The sequence below is a fragment of the Xenopus laevis genome, chromosome 5L, assembly GCF_017654675.1.
Source record: "Xenopus laevis strain J_2021 chromosome 5L, Xenopus_laevis_v10.1, whole genome shotgun sequence".
In the NCBI taxonomy this organism is placed as follows: domain Eukaryota; kingdom Metazoa; phylum Chordata; class Amphibia; order Anura; family Pipidae; genus Xenopus; species Xenopus laevis.
In genome coordinates, this window is record NC_054379.1 from 14,675,723 (window position 1) to 14,700,964 (window position 25,242).

Here is a 25,242-nt window from a genome sequence, read left to right on the forward strand (position 1 = left end):
TTTAAGCCATAGGAGTCCACACTAGGAATGGGTATGGTGGACAGTCTGAAGGCTATTCAGAGTGTTGGAAGTGAATTCATATTCCTGTCCTGGAGCTGGATACGGTTTGAACCACAGCAGAGTGACATTTTTTAAAGGAAGTCTGGCAAAATGGGACTTGAAACCAAAACAGGTCTGAAAACTTTTGCATGCTGGTAGATGCACCATATTAACCGGATTCAGTTGGTTCGATTTGTATTTAAACCAGCTGAAAGACCTCAATGGTTTCTGTCTTTATCTATATATATACAGTATATATCAGTGATCTCAAACCAGTAGCTCGTGAGTAACATGTTGCTCTACAACCCCTTGGATGCTGCTCTCAGTGTCCTAAAGCAGCTGCTTATTTTTGAGTTCCAGACTTGAAGGCAAGTTTTGGTTGTATAAAAACCAGGTGTACTGCCTCAATGTAGGTTGACAATCCACATAGGGGCTACCAAATGGCCAATCACAGCACTTATTTGGCACCCCAAGAACATTTTTTTATACTTGTGTTGCTCCCCAACTCCTTTTACTTCTGAATGTTGCTCATGGGTTCAAAAGGTTGGGGGTCCCTGGTATGTGTGTGCGTGTGTGTGTGTGTGTATATATATATATATATATATATATATATATATATATTAATATATATATATATATATATATATATATATATATATATATATATATATATATATATATAAAATAAACTACACGCCCCAGGACCCTCAGCCCATCTATCCACTCCATGTCCCACTGCTAAAAGAAAAACAGGGTGAGGATGAAAAGAGTGTGCGAAGCCGAAGAGCAAAATCTCACATCCTGTTTTTCAACTTCACCCTTTTGACTTCAAAGCAATCGGCTGGAAGTTGGGCAGACAAATGGAAGTAACCCATAAACAAAGAAGAACCTTTCATTTCTGACCTCTTCAGATGGAGAACCTATCCATATTGCATTATTTTGTAACATTCTTTTTTCCAAATAGGTATAAGATTACAGCTGACAGCTTTTCATTTAACTTGGATAAAAGCAGCCAGAGTCAGCACAGCGAGTGGGCTTTATTCATTTTTATCTCTTTCAGCTGACTCCGGCTTGTCATGTCTCACCTGCTTTACTGGGGAAAAGTCAGGCTCTCTCCTCTCCAAGACTAATTCCTTTTCTGTCAGATCACAGCTTGTCGTAAGGCCGCTGACCTGAGACCTCTGGTCATGGAACACACTGTTCCATTAAATTGATAATCAATCAGTTTATAGTACTGTCATAACGGAGTCCTGGAGGTCTGCAATATACTCGTCATCGGCTGAGAAGTACAATAAACACAGGGCTCTTTACATGGAACTAGGTTAACTAACAGGCCTGAAACGTTTTTCTTTTTTTTTTTTATTTGCACTCTCCCTGAACCTTATTTTAACGGATTTGTCTTTTCAACAAAGAAAATGTCATTTTATGATGTGCTTTCCATTATTTTCAGCAAGTTTGATGGTATTTGTGGTTCTTTTCTAATAACTTCCAGCAGCAGATATCTCGTTGGAAGCTTTTCCAGATGAATTTTCTAGTGCACATCGCAGAAATCGAAATTGTCTTTTATTCAATGGAAATAGAATTTGTAAACAGTGCTGGCATTTTATAAATAAGTGGGAGCTACCATGCCGCATGAGTTATACTCCATTAACCTTCAAGTATCTTGTGGCCATAAATAGCATTGGAATAACTGTGGGGATTCCTGCTGTCAATCCACTTGAAAACCTTTTTTTTAAGGATATTATAATTTAATTAAGAAACAACAGTTAGGGGCCAATTTACTAACTTTGAGTGAAGGATTCGAAGTAAAAAAACTTTGAATTTCGAAGTGTTTTTTGGGCTACTTCAACCATCAAATAGGCTACTTCGACCTTCGACTACGACTTCGAAACGAAGGATTCGAACTAAAAATCGTTCGACTATTCGACTATTCAATAGTCGAAGTACTGTCTCTTTAAGAAAAAACTTTGACCCCCTAGTTCGCCATCTAAAAGCTACCGAAGTCAATGTTAGCCTATGGGGAAGGTCCCCATAGGCTTTCCTAAGTTTTTTTGGTCGAAGGATAATCCTTCGATTGTTGGATTAAAATCCTTTGAATCGTTCGATTCGAAGGATTTAATCGTTTGATCGAAGGATTATTCCTTCGATCGAACGCTCAAACTATTTGCGCTAAAATCCTTCGACTTCGATATTCGAAGTCAAAGGATTTTAATTCCCAGTCGAATATCGAGGGTTAATTAACCCTCGATATTCGACCCTTGTTGAATCGGCCCCTTAATGAGTAGTGATGGGCGAAAAAATTTGGCAGGCACGAATTTGCGGTATATTTCCACATTTCGAATAGTCGCGTGCATATAAATTGTCGCGCATCAAAATTATTTGGACTCCCATTGACTTGCGTATAAAAATTGTTGTGGGCAGTGAAATTGACATGCGGCAAAATAATTTTGACACACATTGACTTTAATGCGGTTCGCAAATTTTTTTGTGAAACTATGAGGTCAGGCACATGGACTTTAGGTAGTAACTGGAGCTCTCTTTCCAACGACAGTAGAATCAAATTAAGTCCACAAATTATACAGATACAAATAAGTTGCCTAGAATTTTTTCATAATTACACAGATCATGGGACATGGACCTTTGAAATGTATAACTACGCATGACTCCACCTGTACCTTCTAACAACAAAGATAGAAATCATTGTATTTACAATAAACGGAATATTGAATATTCGAAGCAGATGTAAAAACTGGAATCTCTTTTCCCTCCTCTACCATTTAATTGCCTTTGGAGCCGGGAGCCATTTGTTAAACAACGTTGCCCTTACAACTTTCCGTGTTCTGCTCTGGAATCAGCATTTTTCCCAAAACAACAGGAAATACCAGAGCAGGGAACCCTTTGCAAGAGATAAATAAACAAAGACACCAAAAAAAAAAAAAAAAAAAAGTTCATAACGAAAATACATATTTGAAAATACATATTTATTATTTTATCCCAACATATATCCCACATGTTTTGGTGACATAAATGGAAAAAGTAACCAACTGCCAGATAGGGTGGGATTTGAGGAGAATGCCTATTTACTGTCTTAGATATACCGGATATCAGCTTGAGCTTGGTGAGATTTGGGGCAATGTCCTACATACTCTTGGAACTACAGCTAAATAACTAATACATTAATGGTTTTCTATGTCTGTAACCTTGATTTGAGCCCAACCCAGGGGAGTGACCTCCAAGAGGGGGGTTTAAATTGAAAGGTCCGACAACCACTTCCTCAGTAAAAGTCGTATCAAGGCCAAATAACCATTCACCATGAATTTTAGTCTAATTTATGTAGGGCTCCCCACTATAATCCACTCCTTTTGGACAGCCCTGGGATCTGCCCTAAGGTTATTAGACTTAAGGTTGGCCATACACAGGGAGATCCGCTCATTTGGCGATGTCGCCAAGCGATCGCATCTCTCCCCGATATGCCCACATTGAGGTGGGAGATATTGGCCTTATCCGATCGAGGGCCCGAGGGCTCAATGATTGGATCAGAATGGAGGCAATACAGATGGTCGGATTGTGGTGCCGCATCAACGAACAGATGACAGGACTTTTTACCCTGCCTGATCAACATCTGGCTGACTTTTGGCCAGATAACGATCGGGGATTCCCTTCAAATGGCCCCACACAAGGACCAATAAGCTGCCGACTCGCTCTGTCAACAGCTTTTATCGGCCGTGTATGGGGACCTTTAGTCTATATGAATATATAAGTATAAAGATGGGGAACTATTTGTTGATGTGCCCATCATTAGCTTCCCACAAGCTATGTGCCTTATGTGTAGTTCAAGGCAGCTGGGAAGACCAGGACCACCGTATTGCAGATTTATTGGCTGAACAATTACAAAAATGTATATGCATTGTGTGTGTCCTTGTGACTTGTGTAATACAACAATCAGCCTCTGATGCGTGTGTTGTTATATATTAATTTATATCGAGGCACTTACACATGCATAAACACACGGACACATTTTAAGTGCTTGCAAAGTCTTTTTGTCATAAAAGGGATTAAGCATCTGTTCTTAATATTGTTGTTTACATTAGCACAGTGATTCATCACAAGAGCTTATGATTACTTTGCAGAAATTCAGTATTAAAGTCCATATAAAATCTCCTGGCTGCACGTTTCACCCCCAAGGGCCTGTAAAGAAGATGCAGTGTTTCAAGAGCTGTTGGGTTCATAATTTGCTGCTGGAGGATTTGTTGTAAACTGGATACCATTAATGCTTTTTAGAAAAGGGTTTAGGGGTCTAAGGTCCAGTGTCAATTAGAATTCTGCACCCCCTGTAGTCTTTGAAATATTTGGCAACCCTACAGAGACTATACATCTGTAACATACCCTTGTGGTCTAGCGGGCAGACAGGGTCACCCGCTGCATGGTTCCACTGCGTCTTGGCTCGGTGGCTTCTATGGCACGCCCGGCGCACACTTCCGAGTTGTATGCGGCATGCCCGTGATGTCATCGCTTCCATGGTGCGAAATTCAAACGTATTTAAGGGGACTTTGGGCCGTTGGGTGTGATTTAGCTTCTGTATATTCTGGTTTTTGATCCCTGCCTGCCTCACTATTCTGAACTCTGCTGATATTGATTCTTGCCTGCCTGACTATTCTTGAACACTACCTGTACTGACCCTGGCCTGTCTGACCCTGTTTGAACTCCACCTGTACCGACCATTGCCTGTCTGACCCTGCTTGAACTTCGTCTGTACTGACCTTGGCCTGCCTGACTACGCGGTTCATCTACTCCCTGAACTGTTGCCTTCTGTCTAAAACCTTGGAAACGCACGTGCCCCGTTGCTCGTTCAGAATGCTTGCTTGCTCCTCTCAAAGTAAGACCTGGCAGTATCTGAGTAGCTGAGGGCTCCTCCCAAGGCCAAAGGCTTCTGCTACAGGCAGAAGATCAAGCCGAGCCAGGGAGCCTAGCACTTGTTCTGAATTTAGGGAGATGTACGTGACAACATCAATTGGTGACCAAATTAGGGAAAGGTCCACTTGTTGGTCAACCTTAACAAATGAACAGATCTTCATATACTATATACAGCTTTAGTTCCATAATGTGCCTATTAGAAATGTCCTCCTAGCATTTTCTAATCTCCCTCTGACTTTCATGCTATGGTCAATTTTACTAGTAAACCTGAGTACCAATGCAAGGTCTGGGAGAATATATATCTCCTAGGCAGCACAGTTTCTGGCATGAAATTAGGTGAAACCATGTCATTTATGGTACAAAGCCACCCCATTTATTAAATGTGGTCCTTTAAGTGTAGAGAGTGCACCTACTCTCCCTTTTCTTCCAATCTTTCCCCTGACTGTTTGAGGGTAAGTTGTAGGAACAGCTCTCTGCAGATAGTGTCCCAACTCAAACCTAGGACCTCAATACTGCAAGACGTGAAGGCACCAACCACTTCCATGTTTTCAGCTCTTGTTACATGACTAAGGCGAAACAGTTCAACAACAATCCTAGACTGTTACCAGTTGCTGTTATCTGTACTTAAAAGAAAGAAAATACAAGGATTTTTGTGTTGCCAAAAACTACTAAAGTTAATTAAACAAACCATGTGCTGAGAACTATACTGCCATTACGCATAAGTAGGGGTGAAGGAGAACATTTTGGTTCCCTCGCCTGAAGGTAGGGACACGTATTGCCACCCGAAATAATTGAAATTGAAATTCAGATTGTGCAATACCCTGAGAATGTCCTTTCCCTGCCATTTCCTTCAGCTCAACAACAACACAGTGTTTATCATGCACAACATGACGGCTTCCAGACTCTTTGACACTGTGTGAAAAAAATAGATCCAGCCAGTGTTTATTTGTTCTTATTTTTTAAGCTTTCAAAATGTTTGTGTGGTTCTTTCTGGGCAGCCCGAAATCAGTAAATGTGGTAAATACAGAGCCGCTGCCGAATTAATCTGCTGTGGAGCCGGGATTGTGCACTGAGCCTACGTATTGTCTGCTATCACACGGCTTTTGAAAACAAACGCTGGAAATCGAGGAAATGTAATGGGCTGACTGCAGACTGGCCGTTTACATTATTTATTTCCATGAGTTATTGATGACCTGTTCTCTCTTGTGAGCCAAAATAAAGCCAATATTTTAGCCTGCAAGGTTATCATTAGCGAGTGGGACAAAAATGTATTGCCTTAACTCATGTGCTTCTAGAAAATGTTGGGAGGATGGCTCTCATACTTGAGGTTGCCAAATGAATTGATCTTTGTACAATTTGGCCAACAGTCAGATCATATTGCTGGCCTACGTTGGTTCTTCAGACGTATGAGGTTGAGTGAGAATTAGGCACCCCCCAGTCATTGTATTCACTTACCTCAAACCCAGGCCGATGCTCCTGTAGAAAACTGCACTAGCCCTGGGTTCTTCTTAGCAAGAACCACAGAATGATTCTCTTCTTCCACTTTGTCTTTGCTTTGCTAAACCTGGCTATATTTGGTAAAGGTATTTTTTTCCCTCTATTACACCTGAACAAAGAAAGAGGAAGCAAAAGGATCACTCTTTCTCCTTCAAGAAGTGGTCACATGGGCCAGCTGCCAACTCGGTTTGGAATTAGTTGGTTCATGTATGGCCAGCTTTGATCAATTTGGCCACCAAGATGGTGGGCCTAATTGAAATAATCTGATAGTTTGAACCTCGAGCCAATGATCAGATTGCAAGGGTTCCATGCAGACTTATTAGAAGACCTTATCCAGGGCCAGAACTACGGTAGGCAACAGAAGAACATTCCTTAGGACCTGACCAGATATTGGTCAGGGTGGTTGTGTTTATGGCTCCATGCACAGCCCTTAACCCCACTGTCATCCTAAGAATGGTCAACTCTATCTGTACCCACTTGTATTTGTATCATTATGGAACACTTGCACCCAGCCACTCATTATCTTAGAATGCTGGGAGTTGCATGCTCCTTGTTTATCTCTCATCTGTTCAACCTCTGTTATGTTTGCAGTGAGGTTTAATTATCTACACTGTAACAAGATAATGGCTTCTGGTGGTAGATGCTGTTGAACTACACCTCAGGCCCCCGACAACAGCCTCTCGCTGCTTCAGTTGCCTGCTGTAACTTTTTGTTTAGCTTTTCACAACTTTCTAGTATGGTTGGGCGTGGGGAGAGGATAACTAGGGCGTAGTAATATTTGCATGAAAGCGGCCTGCTCGGAGATTTGCTACAACATTGCTGCGTTTCTTGGTAGCACACATAATCTAAGCACCAGAGTCTGAGAGAATTCACATGTTTTTTTGGCAATTTGCACTGCTGCTGTGACAACGAGGTGGTTTGGCAAAACAAAATCCTTCACTCTTCTATGTGCTTTTCATTGGATTTCAGGAGGGAAAAAAAAGAGAAAACAGAGAATCGACTGTTATTTCTCATCTCCCATGAGCAGTTTGCTCCAAGCCGTAGCCAGAAATATTAGTCCCTTTTTCCCAAATTTTCATACTTTTATTGGTTGTATATGGTTTATTTGCCTGTCTGTTTCATAACAAGGTGCAAAATGCTGATCATGTTACAAGCCATACCAAGGAATATTATTGTGTGCTATGGTTTTCTGCTATTTTATATATATTCTCACACCTACGCATACTGCCCAACTGCCAAGTAAATATACAACACATCTTGAAAGCATTTCATGAAATACTAGTGGCCAAGAAATGTGACCATAGATGTTTGTGTAGTATGCCACAGAACAAACAGATTTTAAATGCCACACAGTTGACCAACAGTCACCCTAGTTCTAGGGTTACCCAGGGCAGAAAATAAACACTCACCCCAAATCTCACTCTAATTAATCATCAGACTGAGCCTACTTTGCTCATAACAAGGTTACAGGTTTATAGAAACATTGGGGTAACAGTCTCCCTGCTATAGTTCCAGAGGTACCTAGGGCACAAATACTCACCCCAAATCTCACCCTAACTGATCATCAGACTGAGCCTCCTTAGCTCATAACAAGGTTACAGATATATAGAAACATTGGGGTAACAGTCACCCTGCTATAGTTCCAGGGGTACCCAGGGCACAAATAAGCACTCACCCCAAATCTCCCCCTAACTGATCATCAGACTGAGCCCCCTTAGCTCATAACAAGGTTACAGATATATAGAAACATTGGGGTAACAGTCACCCTGCTATAGTTCCAGGGGTACCCAGGGCACAAATAAACACTCACCCCAAATCTCCCCCTAACTGATCATCAGACTGGGCCCCTTAGCTCATAACAAGGTTACAGATATATAGAAACATTGAAGTAACAGTCACCCTGCTATAGTTCCAGGGGTACCCAGGGCAGCAAATGTTACTCCAATCTGTCTTCTAGCTAAGCCCATAGATAGGGAAATCTAAGACCACTATCCTAAGTGACTTCTGTCCACTTCTTCAATGCCTCTGGGGTCATTCTCCAGACAGTAAACTATCTTGAATTCTACTGACCCTGGAAATGGGGGGCTTCAAGTTTATTACTGCTGGTTTGCAGTGCTGGGGTCTGAGCTGAGCTTGATCTGGGCCTCTGCAAGCAGTTTGTATCCCAATGTCTATGTGGCTTCCTCTGAATACCCTGTTTCTTCCCACATTCCAAAAACATGTAGGTAGAGTCATTTGCTCCTGATAAAACTGACCCTGTCTGTGTGTAAATGAGACTGTAAGCCACACTGGTTCAGCGACTGATATAAATGATAAACTATCTCATAATTTTAAAGGTTCTTTGGTGACTCTTGTCTAGGAATTAAAAGTTATTTTTCAAGATTTAGGACAGGGGTGTCCAAAAGGTAGATCGGGATCTACCAGTAGAACTTTAGCTGGTCATCAGTAGATCACTGTCAACAAACAGCTTGTCTAAATCACCCTCCTGTTTTATGCTTTTCATTTGGATATTTATTATGTTATGGGCAACAAATAAATAGTTGTTTGTTAAAGATAACAATATACATTTTTAAGTAATATTTTCCATGGAACAGAATGCTTTTATGGATGTAGATCATAATGGGACAAACTCACTAAAAAATAGACCTCGCTTTAGTAAAGTAAGGGCACTGCTGGTTTAAAAGCTGCTGTTTTTGCCTTAAAGTTGTTAAGTTGTTGCTATCATTCTGCCTGCCTATAGAGCCCACTTTATCTGCACAATCTTTTCATATTCAAATACAACTACAATGTTTGACATCCAATTAAATTAATATAGTAAAAATGGCAAAGCTACAAGGTCATCCATGTTCTCTTGTTCTCCTCCTTTGGGCTGCTTTTTGTAATGTTCTTTCACTTCCTGTTTCCTAATTTGCTTCCACCTTGCGCTTCCACTTCTCATTTCAGTCAACTGTGTAAAGATATCAATTTGGGGAGAAAAATGTCTATGACAAAAGCCACTTCAAAACATTTTTTTGGGCAATTATTCTTTTCACCCTTCGGGACTTTTCTAGTGTGTTTCTTGCAATGCAGCTGGTTTGCTCACTGTTATTCTCATAATATGTCTGTTTGCATTGCACGTCTGTATTTGAAAGTTGAGAATTTATGGGATTGGGAAGTATATGTTGTTGTCTCAATTCACCTTTTTAACTAAATCTGGTTCAGGTTGATTTACCAGTGATAGAAGCATCTTATATATTATCATTTTTGTACTATTCACACCAGTAAAAAACAACGTTTTCAGATATCAAGATAGTTAGGTTTAATGTAAAAAAGTTGCTTTAGTACCAGCAGCTAATTAACTGGTAGCATTTACAGGTCTGCTGGTTTAATCCATATGATTGGATTGTTTTAGGTTTCTTGACCTCAACAGAATTAGCTTTTTTATATTTCATGTCCAAAAAACAATTAAGACTGTGTTTGCTTACTCAGAAATTTGTACTTAGCACAGAAATTTGTAATAATCAAAATAACATGCTTTTATTTTAATACAACAATTGCTGCTTTATTGCCTTTTATACATCACTTATTGCTTTCTCCAGCTGTGCATAGTCTGGAATTGTGCCAGTTTCTTTTTCATCCCTCATATCTTGCCTTATATTAATACAGTTGGGCTTGTAAATTTGTAGAACAATTCTGGTTCCCTGTCACTTTGCATATTAAAGGCACCTATCCCCTCTTTTTGCTTTTCATTTTTCCTATTAGAAACATGATGAGAATTATGCTTGATTATATCCTTGCTGCATTTTTTTCTCCTTACTTCAATAAAAGTTAAATCAGTTCTCTGGTAGCACAGAAAGGGCATATTCCCTAGATCACCAGCATCAGAAGCAACAAAATATTTTAATCTGCTTTAAAATGTGATCTACCCCTAGTACCTACCTCTAGACATTTGATCATCCCTGACATTACACAGTTACACGTGCTACTTATGAATCAGAAGCCCTGTCCACTTTCCATGAAACTGTGCCACCTAAATTGGGACCATTGTAATGAACATCCTAACACAGGGGTTTTTAGATTGAAGCCCACCTTAGATGTCCAATAATTTTTTAGGCACCCCCTTACATTTAATAAGAATGTAGATTTTGTATGAGCCATTTTAAAGAGAAGGACTTCTAACCTTAGGCACCCCAAGTGATTGCATGTTCTTACCTCAAACCCCGGGCCGGTGCTCCTATCAGAAGAAAACTGCACCAGCCCGGGATTCTTCCAGTGAGCACCACAGAAAGATCATCATCCAGCTTCTTCTATCTTCAAATTTAACAGGGCAGATGCATGTGGAGTAGAATGAAATAGTCAACTTTTTTGTTAAACTATGGCTTTTCGTGTTACTGCACATGCGCAGCCGCAAGAAAAAGAAGAAGCCAGATTTAAAGTTTACTCTAGGTCTCAATCTAACTGCCTTTGAAACTTCTAGAAGTTTCTAGAACCTCTTTCAAGACTTCTAGAAGTTTTAATAGAACAGTAGAATTAGATACTAGCTTGTAGATCTGGTTAAGTTCCAGTGGACATGTTCCTCAAACACGGTGGTGGTCTGTGCTGATTCCAAATGTCACATTACAATATTTCTTGATTTTTTGATTTTGCTGTGACAATATACAGTAAATGTTTATACACCGTACTATTTAACTGTATCTGTAACATTAATAGTAATTTCAGGAGTGATAATTTAAATGGGTGGTAGCTTTCCTAAGCATTTTCCTAAGCATTTCATTTAGTGGTTGGGGTCATTGCCAGAACAGATAAGTGAAATATACTTTAAGAAAGAGTTGAGGGTTCTTATGAGTAATAGACTGTGCAACTCTAGGCAGTGTCTCTTAGTGGCTACTAAATGAAATTAAGTTCTCTCTTGCATAAAAAGAGCATTGACTAGAGGGATAAATAAATCATTTGTCTTTTTATAGATTCTGGGTAAGGCCCCACACTGAATAGGCAGTGCAGTTTTGGGCCCCAGTCCTTAATAAGGATATTAATATTCTGGAAACAGTACAACTAAACTGATAAAATTAATTGAAGAACTATGAGGATATACTATAAAGATTGGGGTTGTTTTCAGTGTCAGTCCAGCTCCCCGCGGCTGCCACGGCCATCGCTCTTTCCTGACCTTTCCAGAGGGACCAGTCCAATGCTGGTTGTTTTCTTTGGAGAAAAGCCTACAAGGAGACATGATTGCTCTTAAGAGTACATTAGACGACAGTATAGACAGATAATGATGTTTTTAACATAAAACAGAAGAAGAACCAGAGGCCACCCCCATTAGATTTAGGGGACTGGACTAATTTCAGGCATTGAAAATGTTTTTGTTTACAGTTTTACAGTGAGGGCAGTGAGGTTGAGGAATACCCTGCCAGGTTATGCTGTGATGGTAGATTTTGTTAATCAGATTATAATAATTCCTCTGAGACCACAATAAGCGACGCACTCATAACGGTCTATTAAAGAGAGATAAATTTAATATAACCTTTTTTAAAATAAGTTTATATAATAAGTAAAATGAGAAAAGGGTGGCACCCACTGAGTTTTAGATGGAAGGCAGGGTTTGATCAAGGGTTAAAATACCATCAGCAGTCCTACCAAAGAGAAGCTTAATTATTATAATTGCCAGCAGCCCAAGGAAGTTGGCTGGGGTTTTCAAAGGATAACAAGAGTATTTATTAAGCTGAACTAACCGTAAATATTTGCAAATCCTCACTCTGAGCTGAACGGCTACTACATTTCTGAAATCGGGTTGGAAAAAGCAATAGGCAATTAAGGGCTAGATGGATTGTAAGGTCTTGGCGAAATAACCAAAAACAAACACTTCATAAACACGATAGGCCATAAAAATAAATCTTTCGAGTGATTGTTTACCAGTTGTACTTAGAATAGTATTGAGGTAGCCGGGGTGGATGCAAATCTTTCCAGAGTAAATGCAGTGGAGTGAGCTGAATCCCTTTCTGAGGTTGCTCTTCTGCATGTTGGGTTTTTCTGATGAAGTGGAAATGGACTGACTATTCTTTTTACTAATTTGTGCTAATCTCTCGGTGTTTGTTGCCAATGATCTTCTGGGCAAAAGGCAGATGCTTTTATTAAAGTATTGCTGGAAAAGCATTACCTAATAGTGATGTCACAGAGAGTGGTAGCCAATCTACTTTACTGTAAATAAATAAATGCACTTTATATTCGAATACCTCCCCCATGTACCAAGCATTGGATGTTAATCTTTCAAAACCACACTACCACTAGTGATGAGCATCAAAATTATATCGGACGCCCATTGACTTTAATGCATTTGGACCAAATATTCATGCTTAAAAAAATTGGCGCTCGCTCCAAAATTGACGCCTGTTGACTTCAATGCGTTTTGCAATTTTTTTGGCACAAATTCGCCCATCACTAGTTACCGCTAAGAGCTGCTTAAATGACTTCTTGGACAAAGATAATAGTTGACCATATATGTGCAGAATTGGATATGCATTTCACCTCAGCATCAGGGCACGTATGCCTCCTCGGGGATGTAGACCTTCCTATGACCTAAAAGCTGAAGCTGACTACTCTGCTTTGGATCCTGTGTTATATTATTGTTGACTTGAGACTCAGAAGTCATGACTGTCCAACATGGCCAAACAAGCTAACCTTGTGTGTGCATGTCCAGCTTTAGTTTTTAAGATCCCATGTAACTTTTAATGACCCTGGAAGCCCTTTTTAAATTGCCACAGCTGATGATGGATATTTGGGTGACCATAGGCATCTCTGCTATAAATCAAGACATAACTATCGTGATTCGTCGACAAGAAGGCAGTGCCCATGAGACCTGGGTTCAATGTTCAAATATAGATCTTTCTTGGTAACGTTCCTGGGTGCTCCTAAATGGCTATTTGGCCTTGATCCTTCAGTTCTTGACCTCCTCCCTTGTTCCTGACTTTGCTACTCGATGCCTACCCTGATCTTTTTGCCTGGACATGACTATGAACTCTTTTAACCCTTCAGATACAGCAAATTGTACTTTTCTGTATACAGCTTTCTCCTTGGTCCTGACTCCAACTTATTAGAACCCCTAGACCCTGACAATAACGTTTCTTTTGGCCCTGGAAGGAATAAGATGCTCTCACAAGAGTGCCAAGAACCATAATCACTTACAATGTTATTTCATAAGATAATTGGACATTCTAGGTTCTATTAAACACATTTTGATGAGGGCATGGCCTTCAGACTCCAATGGACAAGTGATATTCCTGTAATCATTGCTCTTCTGGAGATATATTCATTCTACAACATGTGATAATCTCTTTGCTTAATAGTGTGTGTCTATCCCACCACAATCTATTTTTATTCCATGTAGGAAAGCTCATTTAAGATCATTACCTATACAGCCAAGTCTGATTTATAACTGATATTCCAAATAGACTGTCCCTCCAGCTGGCAATGATGCTGACAAGCACTGAAACTCAAAAGAACAAAGGTCACTCGTGTTTTGTTCCTACCAGTCAATTCTTCTCCATATGTCATACTTATCACGAGGAGGGATTACTCTTCCTTCCAAGAGCCAGAGGATACAGTAGCTTCTAATTTGAGACGACATGGAAGGACACCGACAGCTGATATTATTTCAAAATGCATTGCACATGCATTGAAAACTGTTGTTTCTTGTGGTTAACCCCTTAAATCATTGAAAGGAATATACCACCAAGGTTATACATTGTCATATACAATTTATTCCAAGTGATTTACACATATAAAGACAAACCTGTGGTTACAGCTTGCAGTAGTAAACTTATACTTATATCCATGCATGTCTAGGGGGTAATTTGCCCACTAGTCTTCTTACAAAATGCCAGTTGGGGCTTGTGGCAGTGAAGTGTAGTATTATAAGAGGGAAACACCAGGAAGAACATCAGCAGGGACAATCCCACATGGACAAAGATATCTGAAGCCATAGCTTACAATATATGCAGATAACAGAAATAACTCTTTATCTGAATATTTGTATTTTTATACCCAGTATTAGTGGGAGCTGTTACACTGCTTGCTGTGAGATTCGTGAACCGCACCTTTTTATGACCTCTACATGGGACTGTTGGTCTGGAATCTGTCAAGTAGCTCATGTTCTTATGTATAAATACAAAGAATCTACTGTATGTTCTTTGACACTTCAAGCTTTAAGATGAATGTCCTCTAGGTAGGTCATTTGTGGTGGTCCATACACTACATAGCTGTGTTGGTGGCCATGTCAAGGTAGTTTTCCTTTTAATAAAGCAAAATACAAAGTAATGTTGAATTAGTGTTTGGTCGCTTTCCAGATCAAGTTTAATGTAATTATTATACATGTTTCAAATGGTAAGATCTAAAAAATCCATGGAGACCACACACAGACAGAGGAAAGAATTAGCATTGTGCCATTTGCTCTGCTTCAATCGTTTTTCTATTATCCTTTGGAAGAATTCCACATTTGAACTCATGGTAGAGTAAAGGCAATTGTCCAACCTTGCCGGCTCTGTTGGTTTTGTAGTTGTACATTTATATAGGTCACCTCATGGAACGTGTTTATATATATATATATATATATATATATATATATATATATATATATATATATATATATATATATATATATATATATATATTTTTTTTTTTTTTTAATTGATTAATTCTATGAAAAGCACGTTTTTGCATGCAGAATAATGCACTTTAAGGCAGAAATGTGGAACATATTTCCTTCCCAGTTAATAACATTTGCAGCTTATTGAATGCTGATGTTGTTGCTTTCAGAAAGTACAGTAGAGTGACAGATCTCTCAAGAAGCATTTAATTGTCTTTTAACCTTTTCTTCCTGCAGTGATATATCACATAACAACATAATGTGACCAACTGTGCTATTTTGTACAGGTATGGGATCACTATGTATACAGCCAGCTGTGGAGCAATCACTACAGATCCCTTGCAACTAGAGTCAGGGTGTAGCTGTGTAGCTAATGGAATCCCTGGGCACTTTGTCCTACCCCTTGTGAAATTATTAACCGGAATTCTGTTCCAATATATATTGGATATATGTAAGTAGTAATGGAAGTGAAGACTTCACTGAAAAATGTCCCCATAGTGAGAAAATTGTTCAATCAGAAAACATCCTTGGGATTCTCCAATACAGTAGTTAGTCAAAGTCAAAGTAAACTTTATTGTCATCTCAGCAGTATACAAATATACAGTGAGACGAGACAACGTGGCTCTAGCTAGTACATATCACAAAAAGGAGCTTAAAAATACACAATAAATATGTAAACATGAAATGTGCAATATATTGGCAGAAATTGGATATATACATGTGTAAACCTTAGTGAATATGAATCTAAGCTTAATAAAGTGTCGAATATTTAGTGAATATGCAGCTAAGCTGAATAAAGTGCAGAATCAGTATCAGTCTATATATTTCTGTTTGGTGTGAGTGGGGTCCTACTTTGAGGCATAAAGACCATAGAAATGTTTAATATGCATCTAATAAGACCCTTTCCTAATCCCCATCGACTTCGACATGGTTTCTGTTATTTATAACTTGTGTTTCTGTTCAACATAGTCTTCCAATCTGTGATTCAAACCGCCAAATAGTTCACACTAGAAAGCTGAAAATCCTTGAATAGCATAATCTACTCTACATCATAATTACAGTTCATACAAAGTAAAGTCAATTTTTAAACTCAAGGCAAACTGCCCCTTCAAACACTGGTAGATCCGATCAAAATTCTTTGTATTACCCTAGCAATCTGGATGGGGTGTGAGTGTCAGTTTAGAAGCTTCACACAAGGGTTGAGCACAAAAGTAGCACAAATAACACAATTAACATCTAGCCTCAAAATAGATTATCTTTAGTGACCGTGCAGTCTAATCTGCAAAAGAGATATAGTAACACATATCTAAAATGTATTGTGCTGTACTACTGACATAACCATAATATTTTTATCATTAAAACTTTTCTTTCCAGATGTCATTCCACCAAGTTATACCACCCCATACTTCCGAATCGTACGATTTGATGTCTCTTCAATGGAGAAAAATGCTTCCAACCTGGTGAAGGCAGAATTTAGAGTGTTTCGTTTAATGAATACAAAGGCACGGGTATCAGAACAACGGATAGAATTATATCAGGTAAATACATTTGCGTTCTTTGATGAATGCTGGACTTGTACAACCTGCAGTGGAGGATTACAGTTAATGGATTGTGGATTATTTGACCATACTTGAAGATGACCCAGTTGTTATCAATGTGTTTGTTCTGAGCAGATTTAAAGCAAAATTCTCCCATTTGTAGGTCTATGGCTTGGGTCACCAATGATTGATCAAAAACCTTTATCAACTTTTATTTATATACTTCCATTGTATTCCAAAAGAAAACTGATTTCTGTTTTTTTTTTTTGGTTCCCTTACATATACTAGGGGGTTATTTATCAAGGTCTGAATTAATCTCAATATTGGCTGCTACAAACTCCAATCTAAGCCGGTTGGGTTTTTAATGCTTATTTATCATTGCATTTTCCCAAAAATTACCTTTGCGGGAAAAGCTTAGATTTTCAAGATTTTTTCATGAATTTTCCCCAATAACGCAGAATTTTTCAGAGTTTTCACCCGAAAGCTCCGAAAACATTGCGAAATTGCCCGAAACCCCAAACACAACAAAAATCAATGGGACTGTTCCCACTGACTTTTATGCAACCTCGACAGGTTTGAGATGCCGTGTTTTTATATCCGGGCTTTTAGTCCTCGGGGTTTAATAAATTACGAAAAATTCGTGATTTTTTTAAAAGCCTATTATAACACAAAATATCACAAATATTTTGGATTTCGGGGATTTTCGGGTACTTGGAGTTTTGTAAATAACCCCCTATATGTTGCCTACTGCAATTTAAGCTTGTCCTCTATAAGCAACCCCCACTTCAGTGATATAAGATTACTTATTCTGTTCCCTTCTGAATCGTACAGAGAAAAAATTAAGTTCTTATGACATTTGAACAGATCGTTTGGTAAATATTGACAAAATGGGATTTTAGTTCGGATGAAAGGTATAAACAGATATGACCCAGAAATGCTTTCTGAAATATACAATGAGATTAGATAATATTTCTACAATAAACGACTTCTGCTCAAGAGAAGTCGTTAGGAAACCGCAAGTGGCCCATGTTTCATGTTGGAGGATTTCAGCCAAATGCTGGCTTTTATTGGAATTTTATCAGATAACGTTGCATGTTATGGAAATTCCTTTTTTAGTAGATGACATCTCATTACTAGATTTCAGTCTGATACCTTAGAGTGCTTACAGGTACCAAGATGTATGTTAACCCTTTATATGCCAGAAATATGTATAGTGAATAAAAAAGATTTGTTAAGCACCAGGCTTGTGTATAGTAAAGAACATTTGCACTTTATCTTCTAGAGGACCTCACTAAGTTCCTGAATATATTTCTAAATGACATGCTTCTCAAAATGAATAAATAATCCATGCAAAATATACACTTATAATGGTGCTTAATAATGCCATTACTATATGATTATAGTGAGTCCTTAGACTCACTTTATAAAAGCTCCAATTAGAATGTTTGCCATGATTTGTGAAAACTGCATAAAAATCACAAATTCAAAAATTGATGATTCATATGAAAAAAATTGGCAGCTAAAATCTGGCATCTATAAAAGTCAGTGGGGGCTGTAGTTTTAACATTCAAGCTATTACAATTTATGATATTTTTGAATTTGTAAAAATATAGAACCTTTTCAGCGTGCACTACGAATCAGCAGGCAGCGGTGAAGTTAAAAAAGCATTTTATTTCCCAAACAGCCCATCGAATTTGTAAAAATGAATAAAAAATGTCATATTCATTTTGATCAAGTATTTTGCCATGGCTTATAATCAAATTTTTTCAGTACAAGTTTTTTTTGTAAATATCAGAATTGATCAGAGAAACACTCTTTCAAGTTTTATTTTACAATCAAATTTGAATTAATCGTGGAAGCCAATTAACTAATTTGAGAAAACAAAACACAGCAAAACAAATTTTTCGGGGCTCTATGGGGAGCACTGGGGACGCGCTGCTCCCCAGTGATCCGGCGCTTGCACGTCAGCGCTCTTGCACCTGTGCGAGGTAGTGCGGGTGGGCGATAGGACCGGGTGGACACCCAACACGACCACACGGCCTAGGGGTGCCCGTCCGGCAAATCCGGCGGTGACCGCACCATTGGTTGGGGAAAATATTTTAGCCCAACAGGTGCCCTTTTAGAAAAACCTCAGAATATTCGCAGCCATGTTTTGTTTTTTTTTGCAGAAAAAAACTTGCCCACAAGTGAGAATTATATTTCCTTTATTAAGGCTGAAAATCCCTAATATTTTGATAAACTGGACAGGAGAAAATCCCCATTGACTACAGAAAGTCACCATCCTTTACTTTTTTGAGACTATTTACATTTTTAACATTTATAAATTGTGAATATTCAAGGTTCTGAATATATTCATGTTTGCGTTTTTTTGCCATGTTCTTTCTTGAATCGAGAAAAGGGCCATATTGAATTAGTAGTATCACTTGAATCGTGGAAACTTTTGTATTTACCAACTGCTTTAATGAAGACATTCTGCAGATACAAGGATGCAACAGTAAAATAGTTATTTCTTGTTAGTAGACTATTTGGAATTAACAACCAGCAAATCATGTCACTGGTATTTAGTTATCCAAGGAACTTTTTTCATGCTTTTAATATTTGTGTTTGTCTCCAACACTTCTTTCTCTCATACACAGGAAAAAATGTTAGGGATCCCTTAATTAAAGATATTAATTTTAAGTGCTGGTATATTATTTCCATTTGCTTTGGTCAGATCTTACAAGTCTGGTCTTGATGTGTAATGTAGTCTGTAGAGCTAGACGGAGACTTTTAAGCATATACTCATTGTTTCCATTATACTAAGGATTACGTTGACTTCAGCTAAACGTTTAATTTTACCTTCCTGGAAAATACCATTTTGAAGAAGGAGGAATGGATAATGTTACAAAATACTCATTTATTACTGATCTCATAAAACATTCAGTTGGAAATAAATTTTTTTGTTGTTGAAGATCACTGATTTGAAAGGCAACGAATTTGGTAAGGAGTTTTAGAAAGTTAAAGACATTATTAGCCCCTCAGAAAGAACCAACTTGATCACATTAACATTTAGCATAAAGGGCCAGATTCAATTCAGTGAGAAGAAGGTTTATCACGTGAAAACTCATGGACAAAATTCAATGTGAGATGCTATTCAATTCTGAAAAACTTATCTCATGGTTTATCATGTGAAAATCTATAAACTGAGTTAGGAGAAAAGTTTTTTTCTCCTTGAATTGAATTTCATTCATGAGTTTTCATGTGATAAACCATGAGATAACGCTTTCTCACTGGATTGAATCTGGCACAAAACTGGGTCATATATTATCCAATAATAGAATATAATTGAAGCCAGCTGGGAGTGTGACAAGACCTATTTCTACATAAAGGATTCTTTCAACTTTTAGGCTATTTCAGATGAAAATAATTCTATATTACGGTGTAAAATAACTCATGGATTCAGCAGTCATAAAGCAGTTAACCCAACAGCCTAGGGTTAATATAGAGATATGAAAACTTCTTGAAATTGGGTGCCCAGAAAACATAAGAATTTGGCAAGTGGAACTTTCATGGAAACAGTGGCCCAATAACACATTTCATAGAAAAATAAGTTGATATTTGTAAAAATGTTTGAAGTCACATCTGTTGAACTCTCCTATGGCTCCCTGCTTAGAAATTGGAGCCAAAAATTTTGTTTTTTAATTATTTTTGGAAGCGTAGAAAACTTGAAAATCTGAGCCAATACACTTTGCTTTTTTTAGGTAACTCATAATAATACCAAGGGACACCTAGAGCCATGGTTTCCAACGTTCAATGACCCATTTGACATTTATCATTTGCTTAGCTAGGTTTTATTAAAATATATTGCTGTATCATCATCATTTGACATCCGTATCTCACCCTAACTGGCTTTTAGGCTGTGCTTCTAGAAATATCTTATTATTTTGGTTTCATTACACATAAAAAACAAATAAATGGAATAAAATTAATTGGATAAAGATGAAATACAAAAAATTACAAAAATTACATAGCTACATAAAATGAAAACAACCACACTTAATGCACATAAAACAAATTTCTAATAATAACATTCTTAATGATTTTGTACAGAAAACATCACAAAGGAAATATCCTCCCATGCATCATTGAGGGCAAGTACAGATCGTAAGAACCAGGGGGGGCAGAAAAAAAAAGAAAAAAAAGATTCCCATTCATTATACCCTATTATTACAGTCCTTTTCTTAATTATTCATCCAATAGCTCCATTCTTCCAAAAATTGTTGTAATTGCCTTCTCATTATATAAGTAGATTTATACAATGGGAGTACTTGTTTAACCAAATTTACCTATTGAAAATACCTTTTGTTTTGGGATGGAGTCTCCTTATGCTTGTGCTTCTAGGAGGATCTAGAAGAGTAAATAAGCACTCTCTCTAGCTCACACCCTACTAGATTTCAGACTTGGCCCTCCAGCCATTGCTCTGGTCCCTACTAGATGGGGCAGCTACAAAATTTGGGAACCACAAGGTAAAGTGAGCATGTTAACGTGTGTCTTACAGTGAGGGCTATAGGATGCTAGGAACCCGGCAGCATGCTGGATTACAGTAAACAAAACTTTTATGTTCTTTATTGATTTACAGTTGCTAACTAGTAGAATCAAATAAAACTCAGCACCAGAGGGTCCAAGAAAATCTAGATATTACACATTGTTGGCTTAATGCAGTGACAGCAAACTGACTTTCTGGTCCAGCCCAGCATAATTTAATTACACTTTGTATGTAGTTTTCAATTGATTTTAATACATACAATATAAAGTGAGGGGTCATTTTGTCATTTTGTAATAGATATAACCACTTAAACGTGGCGTCATCTTGTTCAGGATACGAAATAATATTTTCATGTGCATTGTAGGCACTTGAAGGCAACAGATGTTTGAAAGAAGACTTGTTTCTCAGTAATATTTTCCATTTTCATTGCCACTCATCAGATTTTCATTAGACTTGGCTCAAGAGGGATTTTGTTGTGAATTAAGTGCTTTTCAACTGCACATTATGAGCTACTGGAGTTTGTTTTGCCTGGTAAATCCATAATACATGAGACCGAGAATTCAAGAACACTTGGTCCAGAGTTCCTGACACACATTTTCCCCTTTCTTGCAGATTCTAAAGTCGAAAGATTTGGCTTCACCAACGCAACGCTATATTGATAGCAAAGTAGTAAAGACAAGAGCAGAGGGAGAATGGCTATCCTTCGATGTCACAGAGGCAGTCAATGAATGGCTCCATCACAAAGGTAAGATGGCGTTTTTCCAGAAGTAACCATGTAATTAATCTCCACCCATATCTATGAGGTTCTGTAGAACATTGTTGCCCTGAAATTTGTTAAAAATACTTAGGACTCATTTCTTCATCTTCCTTTAGAATGGTTAGAATCTAAAAGGTTAGAGTCAATAGACAGTACCCCCACACACATCTCTTTATCTGCTGCTCTCTTTTTATTTTCAGACAGAAATCTTGGATTTAAGATAAGTTTGCACTGTCCCTGCTGCACCTTTATTCCTTCTAATAACTACATCATTCCAAACAAAAGTGAAGAATTGGAAACCAGGTTTGCAGGTAAATATAACCTCAGCTAACTGTGTGGCAAATCAGTTCATCGAATCAAGTTTTTCTCGCAAATTAGAATTTGAGTTTCCAAAACCTGAATTGTCAAGGTTTATTAAGCATTGTGCTCGTGTAGAAGTCAATAGAAATTGTGTTTTCAAAATTCACTTTTTTCAAGTTCAAGTTTTTGAAATCAATTATAAATTGGGCTCATTAAACATGAAGGGTATAATGGGATTTTAGTGCATTCGAGTTGTTTACCATGTTTTTAAGCAATAAAAGTTTTTGAGCTGAGTTTTTCATAAATAAGTGCACATTTTCAAGATTTTCAAGTTTTCAAACATTTTTAACAAAAAACCCTAACATTTCTAAATTTAAAAATATCTGCCATCCAGAGCAGAAAAATAAATGTATTTATAAATTAGCTCCTTATAAATGGAAATAATATAATTTTGATCTGCTCTACCCATACCTACACCCATACCCTCTCCAAATCAAACCCCATGAACATTATATCTTGTTAATACAATTGCCTACAATTAGTAGTGCAATAAAGAACCATTGTCCCACAATATGCTTGGATTCCCTAGCTCCAGACTGCTCTGATGACTCATACAGTTCAAATGTATTTATGGAAATATGCAAGGAGTCAAAAAATTGTTGCAAAATATTTCTATTTTTAGCAGTAAATATTAATATTTCCATAAACACATTTGAACTGTATTAGTGCTTACCTTAATATAGGTTACTCTGAACAGTCTATGTAGACAACTATGCAAATGCTTAGTGGGCTATGTAATGGTCTTGAATTTACTACATACCTAGTATCCCCATAGTAGCCAGTAAGTAGCATTTACTATCCAGCTGTTGAAAAATAAAAATCTGCTTGGTTGATATGAGTTATTAGATGTGGGCAAACTTAACACTTTCTTAGTACATTTCCCCAATAGTCTGTTGAACCCTACTAGGAGTGCTGCTACCTAAGGATGATGAATCCTTAAATTGTAGGCAATATATCTATGAAGAAACTTCAGGTTAACCACACAAATGATTAACTCTCCCAAATTCTTCTTCTGGCTTTTTTTCTCATGACAATAATTATTTTTGTTGTGCAACAAGAGCATCTGTGTTGGGTTTTTGGGTAATCAAAACGTTTATGGAGAGTTACATGGAAAGAACTCTGTACTTAATTGCTTACATATTTACAATGGCTGTTGGTTTGTGTTTGTTCGGTACATGTAAACAAGTCCATAGTCCATACATAAGGAAGAAATATAGAGAGTAAATAATTATGTACAAACTGTTCTTTAATTACAAGCAATCTATTATAGCAATCTTTGTAGGCGATATTTCAACCTTTTTTTTACTTTTTGCAATTTTTTTTATACTTGACATGAACCAAAGTGTCACAAAAGTAGAACAGAGGTTTTATACAATCACAACTTTATGATTAAAGTAAAAAAAAAGGGAAATGTTAAAAATATATTCTTCATTGGCCAGAACCAAAAGGCTGAGCCCTGGAAAAAAGGAGACATGGGAGGGTCAGATCCCTTTAAGTAGGATTATAGATTTTACTGGGAAAATGATCAGTTTCTACCATATATAATCCATTCATGTATTTCATAGGGACTAATGAATCTCCTTTTTGTAATATAGAAATATTCTATAAGTCAAAGAAGAGTTTAATGACTATATAAAGGTATAAGGCTTACTTAATTTGATAAGGTGCATATACTGTATATAACTCAACAACTGATATAAATATATATAACTGATTTCATCTCTAATGAACATTTATTAGGAAATTTATTAGGGTTTTTTAAACATTTATTATACAGTTATAGCCATTGTGCATTTAGAAAACACAAAGTTTCGCCCATTACAATGCATTACAGCATAATATTAACTAGAAGAACATTATTTCTTCAAGGTATTGATGATGCCTACATGTATGCTGGTGGGGATTCCAAGAGCAAGACTGGCCGGAAGAAGCACACAGGCAGAACTCCCCACCTCCTGCTCATGCTTTTGCCTTCATATAGGCTTGAGTCTCAGCAATCCAGCCGAAGGAAGAAAAGAGCTCTCGATGCCGCCTACTGCTTTAGGTAACTAGTCTTCAGACAGTAGGGAGGCATATAGTAAAAATACTCAGACAATGTTTTTTTATTATTTAGTAATATACTTTTCTGTTGATCAGTTTTGGCATTTAGTGAAAATGAAACAATTTTTTTTTTTTAAATTAACAGGAACGTCCAGGACAATTGCTGTCTACGTCCCTTATACATTGACTTTAAAAAGGACCTTGGTTGGAAGTGGATACATGAACCCAAAGGTTACAATGCAAATTTCTGTGCTGGAGCTTGTCCGTATCTGTGGAGCTCAGATACTCAACATAGCCGGGTAAGAAAAATAGTTATTTTATGCAATGAACATTGGTAAAAAAAAAGTGGTGATTTTCCAGATAAGCAATATTTCACCCATTTGGACAGTTATTTTTGGCAACATTTTTTTAGTTTATGTAACCATGGGGGCAGCTATTTTTGCACATAGATACATTCTGAAGAATCCCGTTATATACTACATAACTTATCTGTTATCTGCTGTATCTTTTCTGCTTTTTCACCTTTGAATGGCTGCCCCCATGGCTACACAGCAACTTTGTTATATAAACTATTATTATAGAGTTTCTGAAGCAAATACACCAGTTTTACTGGTGCAGAGCAACAGTACGTTATATTGTCATTCCTTTACACTTTCAATTATTGGTGAAACTTTTCCTTTATTTGGCCTTTCTGTACTCTTTTTGAGCACTTTGCACAGTGATTTGCTGTGCAAGTGGGGAATTCCAAACCACCCAGAGGGTTTGCCTACACCTGGATGGGGAACACCTACTCCCACACCTATCACAAACCCAGTTCACTGTCTAGAGCTATATCTGATAACAGTAAGGAAAGAAAAGCCCTGGTCCCCTACATAAGCCCAGAGGTTAAGATTCCATTGGGTGGTGGGTGGGTGATGTGAGGGTAAGTCAGAGGTTTACAGAGTTATTTTGTTCA

The 25,242-nt window shown here is 37.7% G+C and overlaps 1 protein-coding gene across 1 annotated transcript in view; it reads left to right on the forward strand.

The window, feature by feature from the left end:
- The window catches only part of tgfb2.L (transforming growth factor beta 2 L homeolog), a 79,072-nt gene that overhangs the window by 51,032 nt on the left and 2,798 nt on the right, over positions 1-25,242 (forward strand). The window contains 5 exon segments of the mRNA NM_001085726.1: positions 16,442-16,605; positions 21,743-21,875; positions 22,088-22,198; positions 24,117-24,291; positions 24,433-24,586. Of these exon segments, the coding sequence (NP_001079195.1) occupies positions 16,442-16,605; positions 21,743-21,875; positions 22,088-22,198; positions 24,117-24,291; positions 24,433-24,586 (737 nt within the window).